Source organism: Osmerus eperlanus, chromosome 8 (genome assembly GCF_963692335.1).
Source record: "Osmerus eperlanus chromosome 8, fOsmEpe2.1, whole genome shotgun sequence".
Classification (NCBI taxonomy): domain Eukaryota; kingdom Metazoa; phylum Chordata; class Actinopteri; order Osmeriformes; family Osmeridae; genus Osmerus; species Osmerus eperlanus.
The window spans coordinates 12,054,964-12,079,191 of NC_085025.1; the positions used below are offsets into that span (position 1 = coordinate 12,054,964).

General features: G+C 47.1%; 4 protein-coding genes across 12 annotated transcripts in view; 2 read left to right on the forward strand and 2 right to left on the reverse strand.

Annotated features, from left to right (window-relative positions):
* Positions 1 to 64: 64 nt before the first annotated feature.
* On the reverse strand, positions 65 to 12,235 carry LOC134024751 (kinesin light chain 1-like). Of its 3 annotated transcripts, none has more exons than XM_062467404.1 (14): positions 12,041 to 12,235; positions 9,160 to 9,451; positions 7,940 to 8,185; positions 7,202 to 7,277; positions 6,665 to 6,893; positions 5,820 to 5,907; positions 3,036 to 3,137; positions 2,706 to 2,879; positions 2,350 to 2,449; positions 2,093 to 2,139; positions 1,860 to 1,927; positions 1,648 to 1,756; positions 1,177 to 1,290; positions 65 to 767 (listed from the first exon to the last, which is right to left on the reverse strand). In XM_062467404.1, the coding sequence occupies exons 2-14, from the start codon at positions 9,448 to 9,450 to the stop codon at positions 606 to 608; spliced, it is 1,806 nt and encodes a 601-aa protein (XP_062323388.1). In that variant the 5' UTR covers position 9,451; positions 12,041 to 12,235; the 3' UTR covers positions 65 to 605. The 3 variants fall into 3 exon arrangements, with proteins under 3 accessions (XP_062323388.1, XP_062323386.1, XP_062323387.1); XM_062467402.1 differs by having other exon boundaries at positions 1,150 to 1,290; positions 12,041 to 12,228; XM_062467403.1 differs by lacking the exon at positions 12,041 to 12,235 and adding an exon at positions 9,859 to 9,971 and having other exon boundaries at positions 1,150 to 1,290.
* A 349-nt stretch (positions 12,236 to 12,584) lies between these two features.
* Positions 12,585 to 17,629, forward strand: serpina10a (serpin peptidase inhibitor, clade A (alpha-1 antiproteinase, antitrypsin), member 10a). 2 transcript variants are annotated; one of them, XM_062467406.1, is made up of 7 exons: positions 12,585 to 12,760; positions 13,273 to 13,367; positions 13,675 to 13,980; positions 14,217 to 14,510; positions 14,747 to 15,020; positions 15,275 to 15,413; positions 16,895 to 17,629. In XM_062467406.1, the coding sequence occupies exons 3-7, from the start codon at positions 13,692 to 13,694 to the stop codon at positions 17,075 to 17,077; spliced, it is 1,179 nt and encodes a 392-aa protein (XP_062323390.1). In that variant the 5' UTR covers positions 12,585 to 12,760; positions 13,273 to 13,367; positions 13,675 to 13,691; the 3' UTR covers positions 17,078 to 17,629. The 2 variants fall into 2 exon arrangements, with proteins under 2 accessions (XP_062323390.1, XP_062323389.1); XM_062467405.1 differs by having other exon boundaries at positions 13,322 to 13,367.
* The window catches only part of ppp4r4 (protein phosphatase 4, regulatory subunit 4), a 31,751-nt gene continuing 24,680 nt past the window's right edge, over positions 17,158 to 24,228 (reverse strand). For 2 of the 6 annotated variants that reach the window (XM_062467386.1, XM_062467383.1), the window contains exons 17-25: positions 23,675 to 23,819; positions 22,005 to 22,043; positions 21,528 to 21,599; positions 20,723 to 20,786; positions 20,481 to 20,561; positions 19,782 to 19,872; positions 19,573 to 19,634; positions 19,028 to 19,301; positions 17,158 to 18,019 (exon numbers count right to left, since the gene is read on the reverse strand). In XM_062467386.1, coding sequence (XP_062323370.1) covers positions 17,974 to 18,019; positions 19,028 to 19,301; positions 19,573 to 19,634; positions 19,782 to 19,872; positions 20,481 to 20,561; positions 20,723 to 20,786; positions 21,528 to 21,599; positions 22,005 to 22,043; positions 23,675 to 23,819 — 874 coding nt within the window. In that variant the 3' untranslated portion in view covers positions 17,158 to 17,973. Of the gene's footprint in view, positions 18,020 to 18,514; positions 18,557 to 19,027; positions 19,302 to 19,572; positions 19,635 to 19,781; positions 19,873 to 20,480; positions 20,562 to 20,722; positions 20,787 to 21,527; positions 21,600 to 22,004; positions 22,044 to 23,674; positions 23,820 to 24,228 lie in introns of all 6 variants that reach the window. The other 4 variants (XM_062467389.1, XM_062467385.1, XM_062467387.1 and 1 more) reach the window with 3 other exon arrangements.
* Positions 19,523 to 24,228, forward strand: part of LOC134024749 (ankyrin repeat and SOCS box protein 2-like) — a 54,226-nt gene continuing 49,520 nt past the window's right edge. The window contains exon 1 of the mRNA XM_062467396.1: positions 19,523 to 19,541. The gene's annotated coding sequence lies outside the window, so the exon portion shown is untranslated. The remainder of the gene's footprint in view (positions 19,542 to 24,228) is intronic.

Here is a 24,228-nt window from a genome sequence, read left to right on the forward strand (position 1 = left end):
AAGTATTTTCTCCGGCTGTGACAAGCATTTGAGATTAAAAAACAAAGAGCCAGAGAAATTACTGTCTGGTTACAACATATTTATTTGAAATAATTGAAAAAGGATGACTTTCATCCCTTCTGCAGATAAAATACACGGATCCACTCAGTCGACACTAATATTACTTAATATATTTGATATAAAGACAACAACTTCGCAAGACATTAAAATGGCAACTTGGTAAAAAGGCAATGCGCTGTTCATTTTGTTGTATGTCTAAATAGTCTGCAGTCTCTTTAACCCTTTAATTTTCGGCTGTCTGTCAGCATTTTACTTGGCCACGCACAGCAGTGTCGTGAGTATCCCAACAGTGGTTAAAATGCTAAACCCTTCAAAAAGACAGTGGGTCGGCACCCACACTTCACATTTATCAGACTGACTCAATGAATGCTGGAAGACACAGACGGGCAACGCAAACGAGCAACCCTCACGGGTCTCATCCAAGGTAACACTTGTGCAGGCCGAATGGTTAGACTTGTTTTTAATGACAAAATATCCCCAAATTCCCCTCTAAAACCACCGAAATAAATCCTCTCTTGTGACACTTCGGTGGGTTTGTGGCAGGGTTATTCGGGGAGTTTGGGCTCAGCCTTCCGTGCGGCCCCGTTCCCAGGGCTGACCCCCCCTCCGCCTCCCTTGAGCCTCCGCACCAGCTTCTCGCTGCTCCGACGCAGGGAGGCGCGGATCTTGCTGAGGGAGCCGCTGCGCTTCAACGAGCCCAGACCATCCTGAGGCAGAGGGAGCAGGGATCACACACACATCCTGTACACACACATACTGCACACACAGTCTGGTGAACACACACACACACGTCCTGTACACAGTCTGGTGAAGACACTCACACATACTGTACACACACATCCTGTACACACAGTCTGGTGAACACACACACATACTGTACACACAGTCTGGTGAAGACACACACACCCTGTACACACAGTCTGGTGAAGACAAATGCACATACTGAATGATGATGATGAGAATGGTTATCAGACAAGTTCTACTTATTGTAAAACTACGGTCCTAAAAGTGCTGGCAAAACACTGAGTTGAAGTTGACTTAAAACATTGGAGCTCGGCCCGGTATTGCTCTCTAATTCGATCTCCTTACCCCGTTCCATTCCAGGCTCATGCTAACCTCTTCTCCGCCGTGTAGGCCATATTTCACCATCACCTCCGAGCTGAGAGACTCACTGCTGCTCTGCTTCTGCATGAGGGCCGCATCACTTCCCTTCTGTGTCGGCACACAGGGCTTTGGTCCGAATCAAGCACACACACACACACATGCAAGACAAAACAGTTATTCACTGAATGCGTTTGGGATGCAATCAATGCAAGCAAACACATCTGCACAATTCGACCTGCTTATTGGGATCACAAAGAAAGTACATCTATGTTCAATCTGTTTTTTGTACTCTTCTTTTCAATTCAAATATGTTATGTTACAATTGTAGTCAGATCCATTAATAACATATAATTTTTTAAATGTAGAATATCATGTGTGTGTTGAGTTTCAACCTGCAGTGCAACAGTACAAGCAGGCAGGTCTTCATCAATAGAGCTCTAGCGTACCTCTAAACGACCTATCTGACATTAAACCCAGACATACTTGTTTGGGGCTGACGGTGGCTGCCTCTTCCAGCGTCTCGGCTGCCTCCAGTTTCCCCTGCCGCCTGTAGAGGGCGCCCAAGTTCCTCAGGGTGCTCGTCATGATGGCACTATGGGCACAGGAAGGGGAGTGGGCGAAACGTGATTGTCCGCTTCTAAGACGCCCTGGGAACTGTGGTGATGGATTTGGCGGTGGAGGTGCGGAGGACTGACCTGTCAACGGTGCCCGTTCTGTCCCAGACTCCTCGGTGTTTTAAAGAAGGGACGTCGCTCGGTTTGCCCTGAGAGGAACACATCCCAACTGTTTGGCTTGTCACCGACTCACTTCACAGGTTTTGATACTAGGAACTGTAAGACCTTTGAGAATTTTTTTTGTCCCAACCAAAAAAAGGAGACCAGAAAGAAAGAAAAAACAAACTTGCGAAGGGTTATAACAAAGTGCTAACATTTTCCTCCCTCTCTTCCGCCTGCATCCAGATAGGTTTGTCCTCTCCTGGATGGACGGACAGAAAAAGACACATTACTAATCAAGTCTTATCAGACAAGCAACGGCTGGTAAATCGCATTCAAGTAACGAATCATTTATTGTAAGGAGACTTTGTTATTAATTATAAAGATGATTCAAACGTGGAGATATACTGTTTCAACGCCATTCAGCGGCACAAATGTGTTTGTGAATGCGTCCATAGGCACTGTCATTTACCATTCGTGGAATCGTTCATCTTCTTGTGAGCGTGAGTGAGGATCTCTTTGTACAGTGCCTCTGCTTGTTTGTATTTTCCCTGTTTCAAGTGACACGACGCCTGAGAGGGGATGACATCGATTCTCATGAGCGTCGCACATGAAGCACAGTAGCACATCATTCCTCAGAACGTCTCGCTTTAGCGAAATGCTATTGGAAATTCCTCATCCTCGGAGCAGTTGTCTCCCATGTGTCCTCGTGTGTCTCCTGACGGTATCCCACGGCGCCGACGTGCCCTCTGATGTCTACAGGGTAGTGAACGAGCGCACAGAGAAGGGACACATTTAGCAGAATGAAACCCGTGACGGGCCTCTCACCAGGTTGTTCTTAGTCTTGACCACGTTGGGGTCGTCGGGGCCCAGTCTGATCTGGTAGATGTGCAGGGCTCGTTGGTAGTACTGCTCCACCTCGCTGTACTTCCCCTGGTTCTGACACAGCAAGGCCAGGTTGTTCAGCTGCTTGGCCACATCGGGGTGCTCCTTACCCAACATCTGCGTGCACAGGAACACATCAGTAAAGCAAGAGGGCTTGGATGTAAGGCTGTACATTTATCAATGTAGAATGTGGATCTTCACAGACCTGCCTTGTATAAGTATTCACATTTACCCAGTACACGCACACACACACACATAAACGTGAGCCCCCACCATCTCTCTGATCTCCAGGGCTCGTTTGCACAGAGGCTCGGCCTCCTTGTACCGGCCACTCTTCCCGTAGAGCACAGCCAGGTTGTTGAGCGTAGCGGCTACCTGAGAGGAGAGGAGAGGAGAGGAGAGGAGAGGGGAGAGGGGGCGTCGGCGTCAGCAGAGGGGCCAACAACACAAACACAACCTCCAGGTCAGTCACTCTGAGTACTGAGAAAACACAACAGGAGGTTTCATGGTAGATGGTGTCGTCATCCAAAGAGCCAGGATTCCTGGAACCAGTAGGCCCAAATACAGACATATTTTTTTCTTGGAAGTGAAACTATTTGCCTGTATATTAGGGGGCTTTTCCAATTGATTTCAGACAGTTTGAAATATAAATTGTTTGCCAAGGCTATTTAAGTTGTTCAGTGGAATGTCTTCTGAACCACAGGTGCACTTGGACACGTTACATTGTTTTGTTAGCATGAACTGCCTGCAACACACTCACCTGCACTAACATACAGACCCTCACCCCCCCCAACACACTCACCTGCACTAACATACAGACCCTCACCCCCCCCCCCAACACACTCACCTGCACTAACATACAGACCCTCACCCCCCCCCCCCAACACACTCACCTGCACTAACATACAGACCCTCACCCCCCCAACACACTCACCTGCACTAACATACAGACCCTCACCCCCCCCCCCCAACACACTCACCTGCACTAACATACAGACCCTCACCCCCCCCCCCCAGCACACTCACCTGCACTAACATACAGACCCTCACCCCCCCAACACACTCACCTGCACTAACATACAGACCCTCACCCCCCCCCCCCAACACACTCACCTGCACTAACATACAGACCCTCACCCCCCCCCCCAGCACACTCACCTGCCCTAACATACAGACCCTCACCCCCCCCCCCCCCAACACACTCACCTGCACTAACATACAGACCCTCACCCCCCCCCCAACACACTCACCTGCACTAACATACAGACCCTCACCCCCCTCCCAACACACTCACCTGCACTAACATACAGACCCTCACCCCCCTCCCAACACACTCACCTGCACTAACATACAGACCCTCACCCCCCCCCAACACACTCACCTGCACTAACATACAGACCCTCACCCCCCCCCCAACACACTCACCTGCACTAACATACAGACCCTCATCCCCCCCCCCCAACACACTCACCTGCACTAACATACAGACCCTCACCCCCCCCAACACACTCACCTGCACTAACATACAGACCCTCACCCCCCCCCCCAACACACTCACCTGCACTAACATACAGACCCTCACCCCCCCCAACACACTCACCTGCACTAACATACAGACCCTCACCCCCCCTCCCAACACACTCACCTGCACTAACATACAGACCCTCACCCCCCCTCCCAACACACTCACCTGCACTAACATACAGACCCTCACCCCCCCTCCCAACACACTCACCTGCACTAACATACAGACCCTCATCCCCCCCAACACACTCACCTGCACTAACATACACACCCTCACCCCCCCAACACACTCACCTGCACTAACATACAGACCCTCACCCCCCCAACACACTCACCTGCACTAACATACAGACCCTCACCCCCCCCCCCCCCCCAACACACTCACCTGCACTAACATACAGACCCTCATCCCCCCCAACACACTCACCTGCACTAACATACAGACCCTCACCCCCCCCCCAACACACTCACCTGCACTAACATACAGACCCTCACCCCCCTCCCAACACACTCACCTGCACTAACATACAGACCCTCACCCCCCCCCAACACACTCACCTGCACTAACATACAGACCCTCACCCCCCCCCAACACACTCACCTGCACTAACATACAGACCCTCACCCCCCCCCCCCAACACACTCACCTGCACTAACATACAGACCCTCACCCCCCCCAACACACTCACCTGCACTAACATACAGACCCTCACCCCCCCCAACACACTCACCTGCACTAACATACAGACCCTCACCCCCCCCCCCCAACACACTCACCTGCACTAACATACAGACCCTCACCCCCCCCCCCCAACACACTCACCTGCACTAACATACAGACCCTCACCCCCCCCCCAACACACTCACCTGCACTAACATACAGACCCTCACCCCCCCCCCCCAACACACTCACCTGCACTAACATACAGACCCTCACCCCCCCCCAACACACTCACCTGCACTAACATACAGACCCTCACCCCCCCCCAACACACTCACCTGCACTAACATACAGACCCTCACCCCCCCCCCCAACACACTCACCTGCACTAACATACAGACCCTCACCCCCCCCCCCAACACACTCACCTGCACTAACATACAGACCCTCACCCCCCCCAACACACTCACCTGCACTAACATACAGACCCTCACCCCCCCCCCCAACACACTCACCTGCACTAACATACAGACCCTCACCCCCCCCCCCCCAACACACTCACCTGCACTAACATACAGACCCTCACCCCCCCCCAACACACTCACCTGCACTAACATACAGACCCTCACCCCCCCTCCCAACACACTCACCTGCACTAACATACAGACCCTCACCCCCCCCCCCCCAACACACTCACCTGCACTAACATACAGACCCTCACCCCCCCCCAACACACTCACCTGCACTAACATACAGACCCTCACCCCCCCCCAACACACTCACCTGCACTAACATACAGACCCTCATCCCCCCACCCAACACACTCACCTGCACTAACATACAGACCCTCATACCCCCCCCAACACACTCACGGCTGGGTGATCCCTGCCCAGGGTCCTCTCCCGTACGGACAGCGAGTCGTTGAGCAGGTTGGCTGCCTCCTTGTACTTGTTTTGGTCTCTGGAAGTCAAGGAGAGGGGCGGAGGGCTTGGTTACCGTGCCATCCCCAGGGAAACCTCAGGGGTTGCCAGAGCATGGCCGGTGTAAACTACTGGGTATCTATTTCAGAGGAGTAAAGTCACTGTCCTTCAAGGTTTAAGTCAGGTTGAGTCCCACCATTTTCTTTAAAGGGAGTTGTCATCTCCAGTAAGGATAGTTTTACTCTGGGCATACATCATTAGGCTTACATCATTAGGCTATGTTTACCGAATACATTGACAGATATGACAATGATGGGTGAAATTTGATTACATGAATTCTATAGCTTTACTTTTCTACTTCAGATTAACACATAGATTGATTTTTCTTATGAACAGATTGACCCTACGGTAAGGAGCTTTATCCAGCCTTACTACTGTGAATGGAATGGCTTAAGTTGTCAGGTAGGTGCAGGTACAGGTGCAGAAAAAGACACTTAGATCATGTGCATGCAGCTTTCTCCCAGAGAGGCCTCCCAAATACAACTAGACGGCCTACATTATAACGTGCAACTCTGCTCTGATGCGACACCTGATATTAGCGCTCTGTATTTGCAGACCCTCCTATTTGAAAGCTTAGCCTTGCTAACCTATTGTACTCTGTGGGAAACCTATGAAAATGGTCAACTTGTTTCCTGCTCGGTCCGCCTTGAAAAGGTGGAGGAGGGGGGATGGAAATAAGAGGATCAGTGAGCGGGTGGCTAACCTTGCGTGTAACCCCCCCCCCCCCCCCCCCTTACCTGTAGACGAGCGCTAGGATGTTGAGCATGGTGGCCACGTCGGGGTGGTCGTGCCCAGAGGTCTTCTCCAGGTCCTCCAGGGCCTGCTTGCAGAGGGGCACGGCCACCTCGTAGCGGCCCTGGGAGGCGTACTGGATCACCAGGTTGTGGAGGGTCCTGAGACGAGCTGGGATCTCGTAGCCCCCCTGCTGGGCCGCAGCCATGCCCGCGCTGCAGCTGCTCTGCTGTACTGGAAAAACGGAACGAAAAACATGAAACAAGAAATGAGTCGAGCTCAGGTTAGATTATCGGTTTTGTAACTTCAAACTGATGCAATTTGAGATAAACAAATGAGTCCAATGGCAGGAGTAATTGTATTACTTTTATGATTGCAATATTTCTATTTGCCGTAGCTTCTAGCTTTACTGTAACGCAATAACATGCTCTATGAATGGGAATGTTTTCGAGCCACTGTAAGTCATCTTAATACCATAGAGGATTTTTGATTAGGTTACATTTATGTAATGTCTCTAATTCCACATCCCACCCAGAGCTTACTGGCATGACTCTGCTCCTCCTCCTCCTCATTCGGGAAGAGGTCTTCCAGTGTCTCCTTGCTAGAGTCATTTTCTCCCTGGTGAATCAAAAGTAGAACAGTATTGAAACTATCTGAACGTAACAGTATGAACCTTGGTGCATTGTGATTCATTGGCCTAAGACCTTAAGACTTGCTCGCAGAGAAACCCAAGAAAGGATTCACGACTATTCAGATAAGTGTTGTTTTTGGACTGCTCCTGGAATGTTTTGGCGAGAAAAGAGCCCTTCAGTCCTGATCCAGGAAATGTTGGGATGGTATCTGTAGGCATGATAGATTGTTCTGGGAACCAAGGTGTTTGGTTGGGAATGTGTTCAAACATTCTATTTCCGTCTACCCATCTGTGAAGAGTCTGTCCTTGTTAGGCATCTTGCCACCAACTTTAAAAACTCATTTTATTCCAGTTCCGCTGGACCATGGGTTTCCCTTCTAACACCAAAACATCCAATGAGTCAATATCTACGTTATGTTCGTGTGTGTGTTTTCTAATAGTTTCGGGGTATTATGCAAAATACCATTCAAAATGTGTGAATTCATTTTTCGGTGTGACTGCAGTACTAGTGCGGGCAGTCTCGATACTATCAATCATTATTGCCACGGGAAAGAAAAACATTATGTTTTCCAAATGGTTTTAAATACATTGATATTCAGACGTGTGTAACATGAAGGGCTCCATGTGTGGAACAGGTGGCGAGGCGCACCGAGGTCGACAGGCTGCCGCCGCCGCCGTCGGGGTCGTAGCGCCTGAGGCGGCTCATGAACTCCAGGTGCCTCCGGTCCTCCTCCAGCTGCGCCACGTTCTGCTCGCTCTCCTGCAGCCTCCGCTGGGCCCCCGCCAGCTCGTCCCTCAGCCACTGGTTCTCCTGGCACAGCCGGCGCACCTGGGCACGGAGCTTGTGGCGCTCCGCCTCCACCGAGCTCAGGTGGGCCGACAGGGCGAGCAACACCTGTTGGAGAGGTTTTATACAGTAGCAACCTGGATTGGTGTGGTAGAGATTGTTACTCTCTCTTGACTGCTAGACTTGACAAACTTTATATTGCTATATTGCTTTAAGATACATTTTAGGCCTTTGTTTATATTGACAGAAACAGGCGGAGAGAGAAAGGTAAGCAGGGAGAGAGAGAGAGAGAGAGAGAGAGAGAGAGAGAGAGAGACAGAGAGAGAGAGAGAGAGAGAGAGAGAGAGAGAGATGCAGGAAGTTGCCCGGGACCCTTCTTTACGACTTTATCCTCGACGGTACGCTCTCTCTTTTTCGTCCCCAAAACCTTTTGAACGTATGGCAATCTTGGGTAACTGTTTCAAGTCTTGGTGAGGAATTGAAAATGACATTCTGAGTATTCATCAGCGAGACTGAATTTGTTTGTTGAGAAGATTGAACTACTTCAAGGACAATGTTAAGGCTAATTATGTCACTGGGTGGCCTAAAATGAACTAAAGAATGTTCTTTCATAGTCAGGGTTAGAGAGAAGGAATGGGGAGGGTCAAGATAAACATTTGGAGTGGCAAAGCTGCAGAGAGGTATAGAAACTAGGGGAACAGACAGACAGGCTAAAGGTGAAATGAAAATAAAAGGAGTGAAGAAGAAGTAAGCACAACTTGGAAAATACCACAACATGAAGTAGCCAAGCTCAGAAAACGTCCTGGATAGTTAGATCACTGCATGGCAACCCTAACCCTCGTACATTCTGACAGCACTATGCTAATTGTTCACAGACAAAGATAGCTTGACTGCACGGCAACAAATAGGATCCTTAAGCTTAACCATTTAACTTCAGGTTTTGGTCAGGACTGTTTGTTTGAGTAAAAGCGCCATAGGGTTGGGCACAGTGTTGAGTTATGGTCACATTAGAAACACAGACTAAATGGTGTTTTCAAGGTCCGCGCTGGTCCTGGAGAGATTCTCACACCAGAGTGTCTAACCTGAGCTTCACTGAGCCCCAGCTCCAGGGTCTCCAGGGACCGCCGGATCCCTCCGGCCTTCTCCTCCGCCGGGGATCGGTCCTCATGATGGGGGTCAGTGTTCTCCTTCTCCCCCTCCTCCTCCAGGCAGTTCAGGCTTCCCAGGAAGCCCTCCAGGAGGGAGTGGTGCTCCTGCCTTAGAGCCTCCAGGCCCTGGATCACCTGTCTGGTCTGGGCCAGCATCTCATCCTGGGAGAGTCTGTCGGGCAACGCCGTCTGAGGGACCACAAGGGCGGGCGCATTCTCATGCATCCTAGGACAGAATGTGACAAGACAGAGGGGGTGTTATTAGGGATGTGTTCCAATCAAGCGCTTTGAAAGTGTCGTGAAGTCGTGCTCCACAAACATTCACGTTTGTTATCCTCGAGAGGATCGATGTTCATGTTGTTGTTCATATTCGTTTAGCGACAGTTTAGTGACACTTCAGTCGAGCGAAAACAATATGTTTGAATGAGGGCCAAAAGACCAAGGGGTAAGCAAACTGCATCTGAGCAATCTTTAAACCAGAATCCATATTCTCCCCCCAAAATCCCAGATTCAGCGTTTCAACCACTTCACATAAGTCAGTAGCCCAAACAAAGCACACTACTATTCATCCACGTCAAACCTATTCAAAATAAAATATTAGTTGCGAATACATTTACGCCATCTGAAACTCACCCTAGTGTCGTTCTCAGCTAAAATGAGATATTGCCTGTAGCTGCCTGACCCCCCCGCTGGGGGGTTGCCGGCTAAACCCAAAGAATGCTTTTGTGAACGCTGTTGTGGACGGGGGACACAACAATGGGCTGACCGGCCCATTATACGGCCCCTCCCCTTCTGATTTGGGGCTGAATTTGTCATAATGGGGGAGGAGAGAAAACTGAACCCACCGCAAACCATCTCATTAGAGGAGAGGAGCTGTTCTGGGCATGTCCGACCTGGTCCTATTTGTGGAATTTAACTGTTGTTTCCTGTAGTCATATTGTACTTTTGGTATCATTGACCGACGACATAACCTCTGGTCCATTGCATTTGAGCCCACATTAACATGCACATGATTGAAAAACATCAAATGGATTCATAAATGTAACATGCAATTTCATTTATAGGTGTCGTAACATCCCTAAAAGATCCTGATTGTCCAGGCAAGTCTTCGCTGGGGAGGACGATAAGGTGATAGATAACATTGTCCTCCCCGCTCCCAAGCTATAAGTCACCAGCAACAAAGACTTCCATGCCAACAGTTACTAGGACAGCTGGACGAAAGTCCTCTTGAATGAGAGGGGGAGTGCACCTAAGTTAGTGACTCAGTGGAGAGCAGGCCACAACGTTCGATTCAAGCCAAACGGCTCACTTCTGTTGCATAAGTACACCTTTGAATCGTGTGGACATTTACTGGTAAGAAGCAGTTGCAATATACACATGGAAGACCAAATGAACATGGATATTATTACATGATCAAATATGCACGCTCACTCTGATTCCCCTTCCTGGGTCCAGGACAAAGAATGCTTCCATGCTGTCGCTTTGCTATACGGAAGACATTTTAGTAACCCTTTCATTCATCTCTGGACCCAAACCAAAAAGGAAGTTGATTTCATTTGCAGTTCTAAACCTCCCTGTGCACCGTATGGCTCCACTTGACTTCCAAAGGGATAAAGGAGTGGATGTCCACAAAGCTTGCTTCATTTGAGATTTAGCCAGCCAACCTTGGGCCCTCTCTGGTGGCCATGTTGGCACTTGGCCCCCATACCCTAACCTTTGCCCATTAAAAGCTACAAAGTAAAACATGGCACAGGGCCAGCCCCCTTGGGGGACTTTATCCCCACACCCTCAGCGGCAGTGCTGTCTCATTCACGTTGCATGGATTTGTATGTCCCTGTGACTAAGCAACAGTATGGCATGTCACAGAACTGGAAAGACTAGCATATGGGGCAAAGCCCCCTTTTTAACTTTTAGATTACTTCAGTCACAGTGTGTCAACTTCAGACTTTCAGGAACTGAGGGAATAAGTGGGACATTTTGAATTTTCTTTGTGCTGTGTTAGTCCAAATAATGGAAAAATATTTCCAGAATGCATTTTTCATAGTCATAATGAATACATAGTGCTAATGTAATAGACATGTGTAACTTAACATAACTTTCAAAATAAGTTAAAAGTATAATAATATTGATAATTTGATGTTAACACACAAAAAAATCATAAAGCATAAGTCTTCCCACGCAGAATAACAACCCATAATAGGTAGTTTACCTGTTGACTCAAAGACTTGTATAGACTTCCCTGCTTTCAATCTGCATAGTAGCCTATAGATTTACACACCCCTACAGGTCGACATTCTATGGCTTCAAGTCCTGTTTACCCTTCCCACTGAAAACAGGCAGAATTCCTGAAGAATCCCAAGGAAACAGATGATTCACACATGCTCTAGTTAGAATACTAAGGCATATCCATGCTGGAGAATAGCTTGGCTGAGACAGAGGGCTGCACTGTCAAAGACTGCTTATCTGGCAAAGAAACTAGGCGACTAATTATCAGTTAGCCCCAGTGGGTGAACTCCGGGATGAACTCGTACGAACATCACGAAACAAGAACTTTACTAACACTTAATCATGTTAATCTTATATAGACAGCAGCCTATGTAATATTTATTCTAATAGCCTAATTCATTCATTTGTTCTGTGTGGCCCATTCATTTCTCTGAAACAATATTTATCCTGCGCAGTTTCTCTTTCAAAGATAATTAATATAATTGCTGGATTATCACGGACACAATTGATCCCATGGACTTGCTGAGAAAGAGTGCGGCACATTAATAGACAATTCACACGGCTACTGAACATCAGATGAGAAATTTACCTTGTGACGTAGTTATCTCCTTAGACTGCAGTTATAAAGACAAGTTGTTCCTTCTACTATGGTCATTATTTCCAGAGATCGTGTTGTAGCCCTGGAACCCTAAACTTGCTTTAAATTTCACTCATTTGGATTTTGCCCCCGGCCCCGCAGAAGCAGTAGGAAACGTCAATTCAATAACTCCGCCCTACAACATAAACCAATGCATGAATTAACCTAGACAATATTAAAATCAGTGTTAACTGTCGTGGTCCACCTGCAGCATGTCAATGTGGTTGTTATAATTAAACTTGGAAAATAAAAATCGAATGGTAAGCAAAAATGTGGCAAAAGTGCCATTTGGTTAAGAAACCTATAGGCCCAAACATCGTGATATAAAGTAGGGACACAACGTGATAAAAAAGTGAATGCAGTTTATTGGGATACGATAATGTAGGCTACATAGGTATATATTATGAGGTGCCGTGTAAGCTACATTAGTTATATTGTGAGTAGTTGTGGGATGTATTCGAGAAGAAACCATACCGCCATCTGTTGTGTTCAATGAGCAGTACAGTTGAGAAGGTATTTACGCTCATAGCGTTAGTTGCGAGAATGCTGCAAATGAGAGGCAACATCGATCCTTCTCAAATCGACGTACAGCCTTCTTCTTGAGCAGCAACCAGTATAGTGCTAGAATCAACATTTTAAAGGAATGACATAGTGTCATACTTGAAAAACAATGTAAGTAGACAATGCCTGTCTACGTCTTTTGTGTTTAGCTAGTTAGCTACGGAGGCTACTGTGTTTTTGTGAGTGTTTGTCATTTGGGCGTCTGCATTTTATTATAGAAGATAACAGTTCGCTGTTGTTATTTGTAGGCTATGCTAAAGCAAAACATACTGAAAACTACAATTCCGAGACTGCAAAAGACATCCAAGTAGAGAATGGGTGTTTTTGTTTACATTCTGCCGTAGCTTTCCATCTATGAAGGATGCGCAGGCTATGGCGTCAGTGTAGGCTACCATCCATGTTGAGCAGTCGTATTAAATATTAAAGCATCGCCAGTCTAATGCGCCAAACCCAACCTTTTTATGCAATAAAACAGACTTTTGGGCCTGTGCATTAGACAAACAAATGTATGAACATTTTAAAAACGAACACACAGGATCATTGCATGCATGAGTTCACATCTATGCATATTTCATCAACATGTCAAAGCTTATTTTTCATCCTTTCTATCAATCTGCAAACAGGGTTTCACAGCAGCCAACAACTGAAAGTGTATTTTGTCTTTCTAAACAGTGTGACGTCATCTATCAATATTAAGTGGGATTCAGACAACAGAAGAGTAAGTAATGCTGGTATAATCATAAATAACCTACGTGCATATGTGTTTTCAAATGTTTTAACTTGCAATTGGCAATTCATTAATTCACACTGTAATAATAGCTACTCACATAGTATCATCTATACATTTTGCTTTAGTTAAGGTGTGATCACTTCTGGAGCGATTTGGAAATCTCCATCCAATATTGATAACCCTCCGAAATGCATTGTACATTTGATCCAAAGATCCAAGTTCCACAGCTGCAATTTTTGCATGTAGTTGAGGTTCGGATGACCCTTCATGGATTTGTACACTCTTTACTCTCCAGGGACGACACGCCGCACAATGGTGAACCAAATCCCCCTCTTCCTGGCCTGCTTCCCGCTCCTTGCCATGCAGCTGGTGGCGCAGGACGCTAGCCTTGCTGATGTCCAGGACCTCAGCACCAGGAATGCAGACTTTGCCACCCGTCTGTATCGCGCCATCGCCAGCAGCACGGACGCCAACGTCCTTGTGTCTCCCATCACCGTGTCCCTGGGCCTGGCCGCTCTGATGAGCGGCGCAGACGGAGCCACACGGGAGCAGCTCTCAGAGGCCCTCAGTTTTATGTCTCTGGATATCCAGACGATTCCAGGTATTTGCCCTTTGACCTCTCGATAAAAGTCAATTCTATATCTATGATTAAGAAAGCAGAAATCAGGGTCGTCATTTACTTAGATTTAAATTGGCATGACAAACATTTAGCTACGATTTTATTATTCTTTTGGGATGAAAAGTAATTCAAAGTATTTAAAAGTAATGGTCATAAAAGAAAAAAAAGGTTAAAACCTACCAAAATGTCTTCGTAAAATCTATTCTTTCCTAATGTAGGTCTCTTTGAGAGTCTCCAGGTGAGCCTAAACCAGAATGGTGAAGTCGGTTTAAAGCAGGCCGTCGGCGTAGTTGTCGATCAGAAGTTCACCGTGGCGGAAGATTATGACGGGCTAGTGCAGAACAAGTATGGTGGGAAAGTCGTGAGAGTGGACTTCAGCAGCCCAGAGGCTGCCAGGACCACCATTAACACTTTTACTCAGAGCAACACAGGTGAGCAGGTGAAGGATGTGCTGAGCGCCTCACCGGACGCTGCAACCAAGGTGATGCTCGTGACCGGAGCCTTCTTTCAAGGTGAGGACACCTCGGGTTTGTTTGGGGAATGAGCATTTAGGGTCTCTACAAGGCTTTTCACAACTTTTTTTTTCTTTATACAAGGAAAATAATACAAGGAAATCTTATTTTAAAAAAGACGTAAAAAAGTTACATAAAAATACTGTTTATCTAACTTATTTGGGAAGATAGCTCTGAGTGTAGATTTATCCGGAAGTCAACGATTCACTTGAATGAAACGGTTGCTCTTTCGTCAGCTCCTTTCGCCCTCGCCTTCAACGCAACCCTCACCCAGGACGAGCGCTTCTACGTGGACAAGTACCACATCGCCATGGTGCCCATGATGTTCCGCTCCGACAAGTACCACCTGGCCTACGACCCCTCCCTCAAACTGGGCGTCCTGAAGCTGCCCATGTCTGGTGGCGCCGCCATGCTGGTCCTGCTGCCCGACGAGAACACCGACTGCACGGCCGTAGAGGAGGAAGTCACTGCCGACCGCTTCAAAGGCTGGGTCATGAAGCTCAAGAGAACGTATGTGGAAGCATTGTCTTGGATGCAGATCTGGGTGACATATTCCCATGGACTGATATTTGAATTTGAGGGGCTTTGTTCTGCTCATTGCTCTGGCTAAACCAAATTGTTGAGCATTTTCACCTTTTTTTCAAGGGGTCGTGTTATGCATTCAATTCCTCATTTTTTGTCCCTTAAAATATGATCATTACACAACTTGAAACCGTAAGTAATAACTGCCCACTGCTAGTCACGTCACTTCCTGTCCTTCACAGGAGACTTGAGGTCCAGCTGCCTAAGTTCCTGCTGGAGCAGTCATACTCCCTGAAGAGGGTCCTCCCTGCCCTGGCCATCCGTGACACGGATAATCTGTCTGCCATCGGAGGAGTTCAAGAAGACTTTATGCTCTCTGAGGCAAGTGTGTGTGTGTTTGTGTGGTCTCTGCCTTTCCTTTTTTTATCAGGTAAAGTACATGGACTGAACATGCCTTTTTTGGCAAAATAACTCGAGTACCAAGCAAACAACAAAAAGCAACTATGAAGTGAAATGACTAAAATCAGAATAAGTTTCATCTTCAGGTAGTTTACACAACAAGGAATTTACTTTGGTGGGCAGGTGCATACAGTAAACATATAAGAATCTTTAAAAAGTGTGTGCAGTCCTTAAATATAAAAAGTAAGATACATTCATAGTTGGTATGGGGAATGAATCCTAATGTTGGAATGTTCCAACAACGCTAGGCCGTGGTTGAATACACAAGCTCCCTACTTAGAAGAATTGGACAGAGCCTGTGAAGTCTCGTGTTTAAAAAAATAATAATCATAACTCAGATGGGAGATGTTCCTATCTCTGTATATTGTGTATAGACATGTGGTCTGTATGTACCCGTCTCACCAAAATGTGTCACATGTCTTTTGACCCGTGGCCCCCTCTTCTCAATCATGTTAGTGACTGAGGAGATGGAAGAGTGATAAGGAGAGGACCAGATACCCTGCAGGAGCCATTTTAAATGTGGGCTGTGTCTGTGTTGTCAGGCTTCTTTCACAGAGGGTATTGCATGTCCACCTGTGGTTACTTTATACTGTTTGGGGTAATTGTCAAGACGTCTTGCCAAGGAGGAACCAGATCTCCTCGTGTCTGCTCAACACAGGATTTGTTTTCCAATGAAAATATAGCGGTGGTAGTAGCCCTGAATGTAGTCTAAGCGGGAAGGCTGCCAAAAAGATCTCTTATGAGGTAGACGAAGATGAAGGTGATGATCCATCCTTGTCCTGGTCCCATTTTCAGCAGTGTTATTATTCTCTCCAATCTCTTTTTCCATTTTCTTCTTTACTTTTTTCTTGTTTCTTTTACCTGTCATGCCTTGGCTTTCCTTCCCCATCATATCATTTAAAAAGACATATTATCCATCCACGTCCATATTACATATCTGTCCTCCGATCCATTGTTTATCACAAATAGTATCCTCGGGTCAATGGCAATATTCCAATGGTTGTTTCTAAGATAGATTGTGATGTCTGCCGTTAGGCAGCATGAGAGGGCATTCAGCTGCAGAACCTCAAAACATCAGAGGTCTAATACAGACAATAGGCAAGTTCCCCAGGTCTCATCACAGCCGGATGGACCAGGGAACAAACTCATTTGAGTTCCATTAGCTAAGTGTTGCATCTTCTAATGCCACGGGGTTGTGGACAATATTTGGCGCTGATGGATGAAAATGCAGAGTGCAGCATGTTCTTAATTGAAACATTACCACTTGGTTCTCCCTCCAGCTAATGTAGCTGAAAGTGTTTTGCGGTGACGCAATGGGGTGCCTTGGTAATGTAAACCTGTTGTTAAACAAATCGTTTATTTGGCAGAGATCCCGTTTAACCTGCTAACCTTTTGGTTTTTAGGTTGTGCATAAGGTAGCCATCACCGCGGACGAAACAGGCGGCGCCCCAGGCGGAGGAATGGATATGTTCACCAGCCCTCCTCCTCGCCTCACCATCAATCGGCCCTTCCTCTTCCTAATTTACCATGAGAAGACCAGCAGCATCCTCCTGATGGGAAGGGTGGTGGACCCCACCAAGAAGTGACCGCTGGAAACAGCGTAATTTATTAACAGCTCACTAATATTGTTTTGTCATATGCATTTTGATGATTTTGAAATCTGAGGTGCACTAAAATGATCAGCCAGGAGGTATTGTGGTGTTAGTATACATTTTAACTAAGGATGAAAGGTATGCTTTTTTTTTGTTTTAAAGTTTATCATCACTGAAACATAGTCCTGTTTTGACAATGCTACTCTGTATCTACATTAATCTATGTATGTTATTTCAAGTTACGCTCATTAAATACAGACATTCAATATAAGGTTTATTGATTGGGTGTTCAAGGTTGGCGTGGGCGGTTCACTCAGGTGCTACACAGCACCAGGCACAATCTCAGTGGTGGAATGGAGAATTTCCAGAACCAATTACATGTGTAGGAAAGGTGATGGATTGTGTAATCATAAAAATACATAGTGCTTCTCGTAGCCACTTGGAAAATATAAAACATAAAGAAAAGACTTTTGCAAAGCATGCTATAATACAGAAATAAAATGTGCCCAATAAATAAAATAAAAATTAAATACATACTGTTACATATTTGTTTGGAATTGCTCTCTTTTTTTCCCGAACATCAGAGGTTACAAGTAATGTTACAAGTATATGTGAGTAAGGCAGAGATGGATGTTGGTTTGTATCCATTTAGCGCAAGAACAACGCTCCCGACCTGGCCCCTGAGGGCCCGTGGGAAGCAGTTATTATGTGTCCAGTCTTGTTTCTTGAATCTGAAGCAGGAGGTACGGGCATTTTGACAACTTGATAAAGATGGAAGGGCCCATGGGAGGGGGGAGGAGGGGGGGGGGGTGTAGTGATCACTTGGCCTCGACCTCTGGGGGAAGGTCCTTGTCAGGGGGTAGCTCTTCCTCAGCCCTCTCCAGCTAGCATCACTCCCTTCCCGACTGCATACCGAAAGAGTTGGACTTCCTTTGCCTAGAGACAGAAGTGGAGGACACAAGTGAGGGTAAGCATGGAGCAGGTCAGGTCAGCGTTTAGAACTTTGTGGGTAACAAGCAGCAGAGCCGTATGTCTCAGTGTTTCAATTTTCCAACCCAAAGTGAGCTCATAACCGCGTTTGTGGCCAGAGAAATGGCCTGGAGTTGTTTAATAACAGTTATTCAAACTGGATGGAAAGGGTAGTGTTTTCCCCACAATCCAAATTATTAAGTGGCATTTGTTTGACAACCACTCAGCATTTATATTTCATTTCCATTTCTGCTCAGCGGGGTTGGAAATTGAACATGCAACTTCAATGGGAAATCACTCAAAAGTCACGCACCATGCAATTCATGTATTCATTGCTGTCTAACTTGAGGATTATTGTTTTGAACACACTCTATTACATACGCCTTAAATCAGAGTCGCTGTCAGTGGAACAGCCTATAATTACCTGGTTGCCAGTACAGTTAGCTTCTATGTTGTACTTACCACTCTTATGCTCACTTTTTAGTCTTTGCGCTTGCTTTATGCCTTGGAAAACAGAATTAGCAGTGGTAAGTACTATGTAACTGCTATTAATGTATACTAAATAATGCAATATATTTATTGGTAATGAACAATTGCTTTGGAGTTACTCTGGAATCATGCCTGGTAATTCCTACGTACTGCTTGTTTATTTACATCAGTGAGGGGATGTTAAGTGACCGGTGTAAGAATACCAAACTGGCCCCAAATCTGAGACACTTCAGGCAGATCTGAAAAGATTGGATCGCTCGTAGGTGCTTGACCTTGATAAGCTATGATGAACTTCCCAGCCCCCTTCCACGCTTAAACATTCAATTATAGTTATAATTTTTACTGACCTCGAACTACAGATCTAAAAAGGATAGCTCTAAGAAAAATAGCCCATGTTTAGTCGGAGCTTCCAGCACATTCCAAACACCTATCCAATCTTTCCGTATCTGGATGGGGGGGGGACACGGCCGGCGAGTGACAACCCACATGGAGAGCTTCCTGGACTGGGTTTCCTTGCTCCCGTTGCTCCTGTGGTCCAGTGTGTTGCTGCGGTGGTCCAGAGAGCCGCTCCGGTGATCCAGGGTGCTGGTGCTCCGGTGATCCAGGGTGCTGCTGCTCCGGTGATCCAGGGTGCTGCTGCTCCGGTGATCCAGCGTGCTGGGGACGTTGCTGCGGATGAGCACGGGCATGGAGGAGGAGGACGGGGTGGGGGACAGGGACGAGGAGGCCACGCTGAAGTGGTGGCCGCGCAGGGAGTCGTCTGCAGGGCGACGGGGGAGAGAGAGACGCGCGTCACGGGGAGGAAGTGGCAGCGTCGCCATGACTTCAATAAACACACAACCCCTCGTGGAACATGGAGTATAGTGACATTCCCCCCGAGGCAAGTAGGGTGAAGTGCCTTGCCCGAGGACACAATGTAATTTTGCACGACCGGGAATCGAACCGGCAACCTTCTGATTACTAGCCCGATTCCCTAACCGCTCAGCCATCTGACTCCCCTGTTTGATAGGGTCGTTTGAAAAACTGATTACCGTTTATGGGTAGCATGGAGTTCTTCCCTGTTCCGGGACAGCTGCCAGATTCTTTCACCTTTCTGGGGGAGGCACAGAAGAAAGAGGGAAACGGTCCATTCGTTAAGCACTCGTCAGAGAGTACGATTGCTGCGCATTGGCTACTATCGAAATGAACGGGGCTGAAGCAACATGAAATAGACTTTTCGATGTGGAAGGGCCGTGCTTACAGACTCTTGTCTGAATTGACAGTCTTGGGGGTAGTAGGGTGGCTGCTTAGCGAGCGACTCCGTGCCAGCTTGGCCTTCCTCATCTCCTTGCCTGCAGGTTGGAGGGGGGAAGAGACACTATTAGCATCAATATCAACAACAGCTTCACTGGCACACCTCTAGTGATTGGCTCTTTCATAACACACTGAACCTTACTGGTGGTACAGCTGGCTGAGACAATGAGTTTGCCCACAGGACGTTCTGTGAGGTATACAGTGCCAAATGTTGAAATCTTTTTGTGCACTCATGCAATCAGACGTGCTTTGTAACAGTGACAGTAGGGAAATTCAATGAGTACAATGTGCATTTGTAGCTTGTCTGTCTGTCTGGTTCCCTGTCTGCCTGTTTCCCTGTCTGCCTGTTTCCCTGTCTGCCCATTTCCCTGTCTGTCTGCCTGTTTCCCTGTCTGCCTGTTTCCCTGTCTGCCTGTTTCCCTGTCTGCCTGTTTCCCTGTCTGCCTGTTTCCCTGTCTGTCTGCCTGTTTCCCTGTCTGTCTGCCTGTTTCCCTGTCTGTCTGCCTGTTTCCCTGTCTGTCTGCCTGTTTCCCTGTCTGTCTGCCTGTTTCCCTGTCTGTCTGCCTGTTTCCCTGTCTGTCTGCCTGTTTCCCTGTCTGTCTGTTTCTTCCATGGTTTCAGATCATTTCCACGTTGTGTCTCTTACCAGCGGAGGTGGACAGAGCAGCCCCAGATGTAGAACCTGACATGCCCTTGGTCCCCGACAGCCCTGTCTTACTGTCCCTGCCTGCAAAACGCCAGCACAGTTAGACACGCGCCCCCCGCCCCCCCCCCCCCCGGGAAGCCGGCCCCTTTTGCACCCCAGAAATATGGCGGTAGAAAGGCGGTGGGAGGTTTCTGCATCACAAACAACATTATGCCGTGAAGGGGGGGGGGGAACCCACGTACGCTTCTTCTCGTTGTGTTTCTCGTTGGTGAGCTTGGCTTCGCCCTGCTGCCGCTCCAGCTGTTCCTGAGAGGGAGGAGGAGAGAGGTGGAGGGTTGAAGGAGCTCGCTACCCACGCTGGTGTTCACTCAGCTAGGGGCATTTCTGCCCTGGACTGTTGGGTGTTACGTTGTCCTACCCCATTCCTGGGCTGACTGGAACCTCACTCTTTAACAGTGAGTGGGGTTCGTCAATGGGTTTAATAAGGAACACATTGTGATTTTATGTTCAGGAAAAGATTCTTTATTTTCCTTTTCGTCATCCTTCAGTTTCTAACAGTTACCCTGCCCCTTTGCTGTTGTTTGTCGCAATTTTTACGATGTTCCGGTGACTTCTAATGGTCTGTCAAAAGAGCTGTGGGACACACAGCCAGACTTTGAGAAACTGGGACCCCTGGAAGTTGCAGTAGCAGATTCGAGGGCACACTTACACTACACAACTGGAAATATCACGGTCGAGTTACTTTCCTTAAGTTAGACTAAAATAGATTCGTTGAAATAGTTAATTTATGGTGAAATATGCGTGACTGTGGGTGGCAAAAAAAAAAAAAAGGCTACACGCGTTTTTCAAGCATGTGCCACTTCAAGTTCGTGCCACTCCATTTTTTTTTTATTGCAATTCCAGAAAAACAATATGAGAAGTGCTGGCTATGATATAGGCCTTTTTCTGTTTTTTTTTTTAGTTACAATCATTCTGGATGGGTTCACACGCATACAGGAACAGTCCAGGATGAGCTCCACAGTCGTATTTACGGAGGATAAAACTCACCATCTCGACAAGCAGAGCCTCCTCCTTCTCCTTCTTCTGGTCCAACAGGTCTCTCTCGTGCCTCTTGTGGTACTACACAGAAATAAAATGTGTACGTTCCTAAAAAGCCGTCCGCCCAACGCACACCCCACATCAGCGGAGATGCTCTAGGCCTGGCACATGCGAGGGAGGATCGATGCAGAGGGCTCCGGTGTTATACGAGCAACAGCATGCCTGTGTGGTCCATGTGACTATCGTCTTGATGTAGGAAAGTGGGGTTGTGACTGGGCACAGTGGGTCAATAAACAGGTTACTGTTTGTTGGTAATGTTGTCTTTCATACGGTACATGTTTATGTATCATTTGAGTATTCGGTGAACGATGTTTTGTCAGATGACACCGGTGTGAGAGTAAGCGGGGTGAAGCAACTCCTCTGTGGAGCATCAACAGCGAGGTGTGTATGCTGTGGAATGCGTCGTGGCGAATAACATGTTCTTACTGGTTCTGTGATGTCCATTTTGTCCAATTCCAACACCGTCTGGAAAAAATCAAGACGAGCAAAATGACAAGCAAAACCAAGAACAGAACAAGCCTGTTGACTTGTTGTTTACTTTACAGGATCGTTTCGTAACGTTTCGTAACGTTACGGCAACACGATGATGGCTGTAAGGTATTGAAGTGGATGTGCAGTTCCACCAGGCCACAGGAAGTACCAACATCACCAAGTCTTCACAAAGTCAGAAAGTACTTTATGTAACAGAGCTTGAGTGAGCTGACCCAGTAACTCATTCTACTGCTTTTCTACATGGCACCTTGTGAACAAACGACGCAAGACTACAAAAAGGGAAACCTGTCAAAGAAGAGAAAGGGAGGGAGAGAGTGAAAAGGAAGCCAGCGGATGGGGGGGATCTGGGTCAGGTGTAAAGTTAATACGTTCAGACAGGCTGAGAAGGAGAAGAGATAGCTTTAAGATAGGAGTTGAGGAGAGAACCAAGTAGGGGAACATTCCAGACCAGACGCTAAAGATCTCCTTACTACTATGTGATGCTGAGAGATACTATGGGATGCTGAGAGATACTATGTGATGCTGAGAGATACTATGGGATGCTGAGAGATACTATGTGGTGCTGAGAGATACTATGGGATGCTGAGAGATACTATGGGATGCTGAGAGATACTATGAGGTGCTGAGAGATACTATGTGATGCTGAGAGATACTATGGGATGCTGAGAGATACTATGGGATGCTGAGAGATACTATGGGATGCTGAGAGATACTATGTGATGCTGAGAGATACTATGGGATGCTGAGAGATACTATGTGGTGCTGAGAGATACTATGGGATGCTGAGAGATACTATGTGATGCTGAGAGATACTATGGGATGCTGAGAGATACTATGGGATGCTGAGAGATACTATGTGATGCTGAGAGATACTATGGGATGCTGAGAGATACTATGTGGTGCTGAGAGATACTATGGGATGCTGAGAGATACTATGGGATGCTGAGAGATACTATGTGATGCTGAGAGATACTATGGGATGCTGAGAGATACTATGTGGTGCTGAGAGATACTATGGGATGCTGAGAGATACTATGGGATGCTGAGAGATACTATGAGGTGCTGAGAGATACTATGTGATGCTGAGAGATACTATGGGATGCTGAGAGATACTATGGGATGCTGAGAGATACTATGGGATGCTGAGAGATACTATGTGATGCTGAGAGATACTATGGGATGCTGAGAGATACTATGTGGTGCTGAGAGATACTATGGGATGCTGAGAGATACTATGTGATGCTGAGAGATACTATGGGATGCTGAGAGATACTATGGGATGCTGAGAGATACTATGTGATGCTGAGAGATACTATGGGATGCTGAGAGATACTATGTGGTGCTGAGAGATACTATGGGATGCTGAGAGATACTATGTGATGCTGAGAGATACTATGGGATGCTGAGAGATACTATGGGATGCTGAGAGATACTATGGGATGCTGAGAGATACTATGGGATGCTGAGAGATACTATGGGATGCTGAGAGATACTATGGGATGCTGAGAGATACTATGGGATGCTGAGAGATACTATGGGATGCTGAGAGATACTATGGGATGCTGAGAGATACAATGTGATATTGGGGCTCCTTCCGCCCTCACCTTGCGGACGGTGGCCACCACATCCTTGTCCTTCTCCCGACAGAGGAGCTTGCGGACGCAGAACTCCAGCTGCTGCAGGAGGTGCTTGTCTGCGGGCAGCCGGATGGTGGAGCGCAGCCGGGGCAGCATGTGGCACAGTTTATACCTGGGACCAAATACACAAGTACGGTTTATACCTGGGGCCAAATACACAAGTACGGTTTATACCTGGGGCCAAATACACAAGTACGGTTTATACCTGGGGCCAAATACACAAGTACGGTTCATACCTGGGGCCAAATACACAAGTACGGTTTATACCTGGGGCCAAATATACACACAGTTTATACCTGGGTCCAAATATGCACCCAGTTTATACCTGGGGCCAAATACACAAGTACGGTTTATACCTGGGGCCAAATACATAAGTACAGTTTATATCTGGGGCCAAATATACACACAGTTTATACCTGGGGCCAAATACACAGACACTGTTAATACCTGGGCCCAAATACACAAGCACTTAGTTTGGCCTCAGATAGAAATGGGTCGATGCGATACGAAGTCAAACTGAA

What these genes read in the sequence shown, in the direction of transcription:
- serpina10a (XM_062467406.1), top strand. Translation starts at nt 13,692, where the DNA reads ATGGTGAACCAAATCCCCCTCTTCCTGGCCTGCTTCCCGCTCCTTGCC. An exon ending in GGATATCCAGACGATTCCAG is followed by an intron (nt 13,981 to 14,216) that starts GTATTTGCCCTT and finishes TTCCTAATGTAG; the next exon opens with GTCTCTTTGAGAGTCTCCAG. An exon ending in GACCGGAGCCTTCTTTCAAG is followed by an intron (nt 14,511 to 14,746) that starts GTGAGGACACCT and finishes CTCTTTCGTCAG; the next exon opens with CTCCTTTCGCCCTCGCCTTC.
- LOC134024751 (XM_062467402.1), bottom strand. Translation starts at nt 9,450, where the DNA reads ATGCATGAGAATGCGCCCGCCCTTGTGGTCCCTCAGACGGCGTTGCCC. An exon ending in GCGGCAGCCTGTCGACCTCG is followed by an intron (nt 7,278 to 7,939) that starts GTGCGCCTCGCC and finishes TTGATTCACCAG; the next exon opens with GGAGAAAATGACTCTAGCAA. An exon ending in TGAGCCTGGAATGGAACGGG is followed by an intron (nt 768 to 1,149) that starts GTAAGGAGATCG and finishes CCTCTGCCTCAG; the next exon opens with GATGGTCTGGGCTCGTTGAA.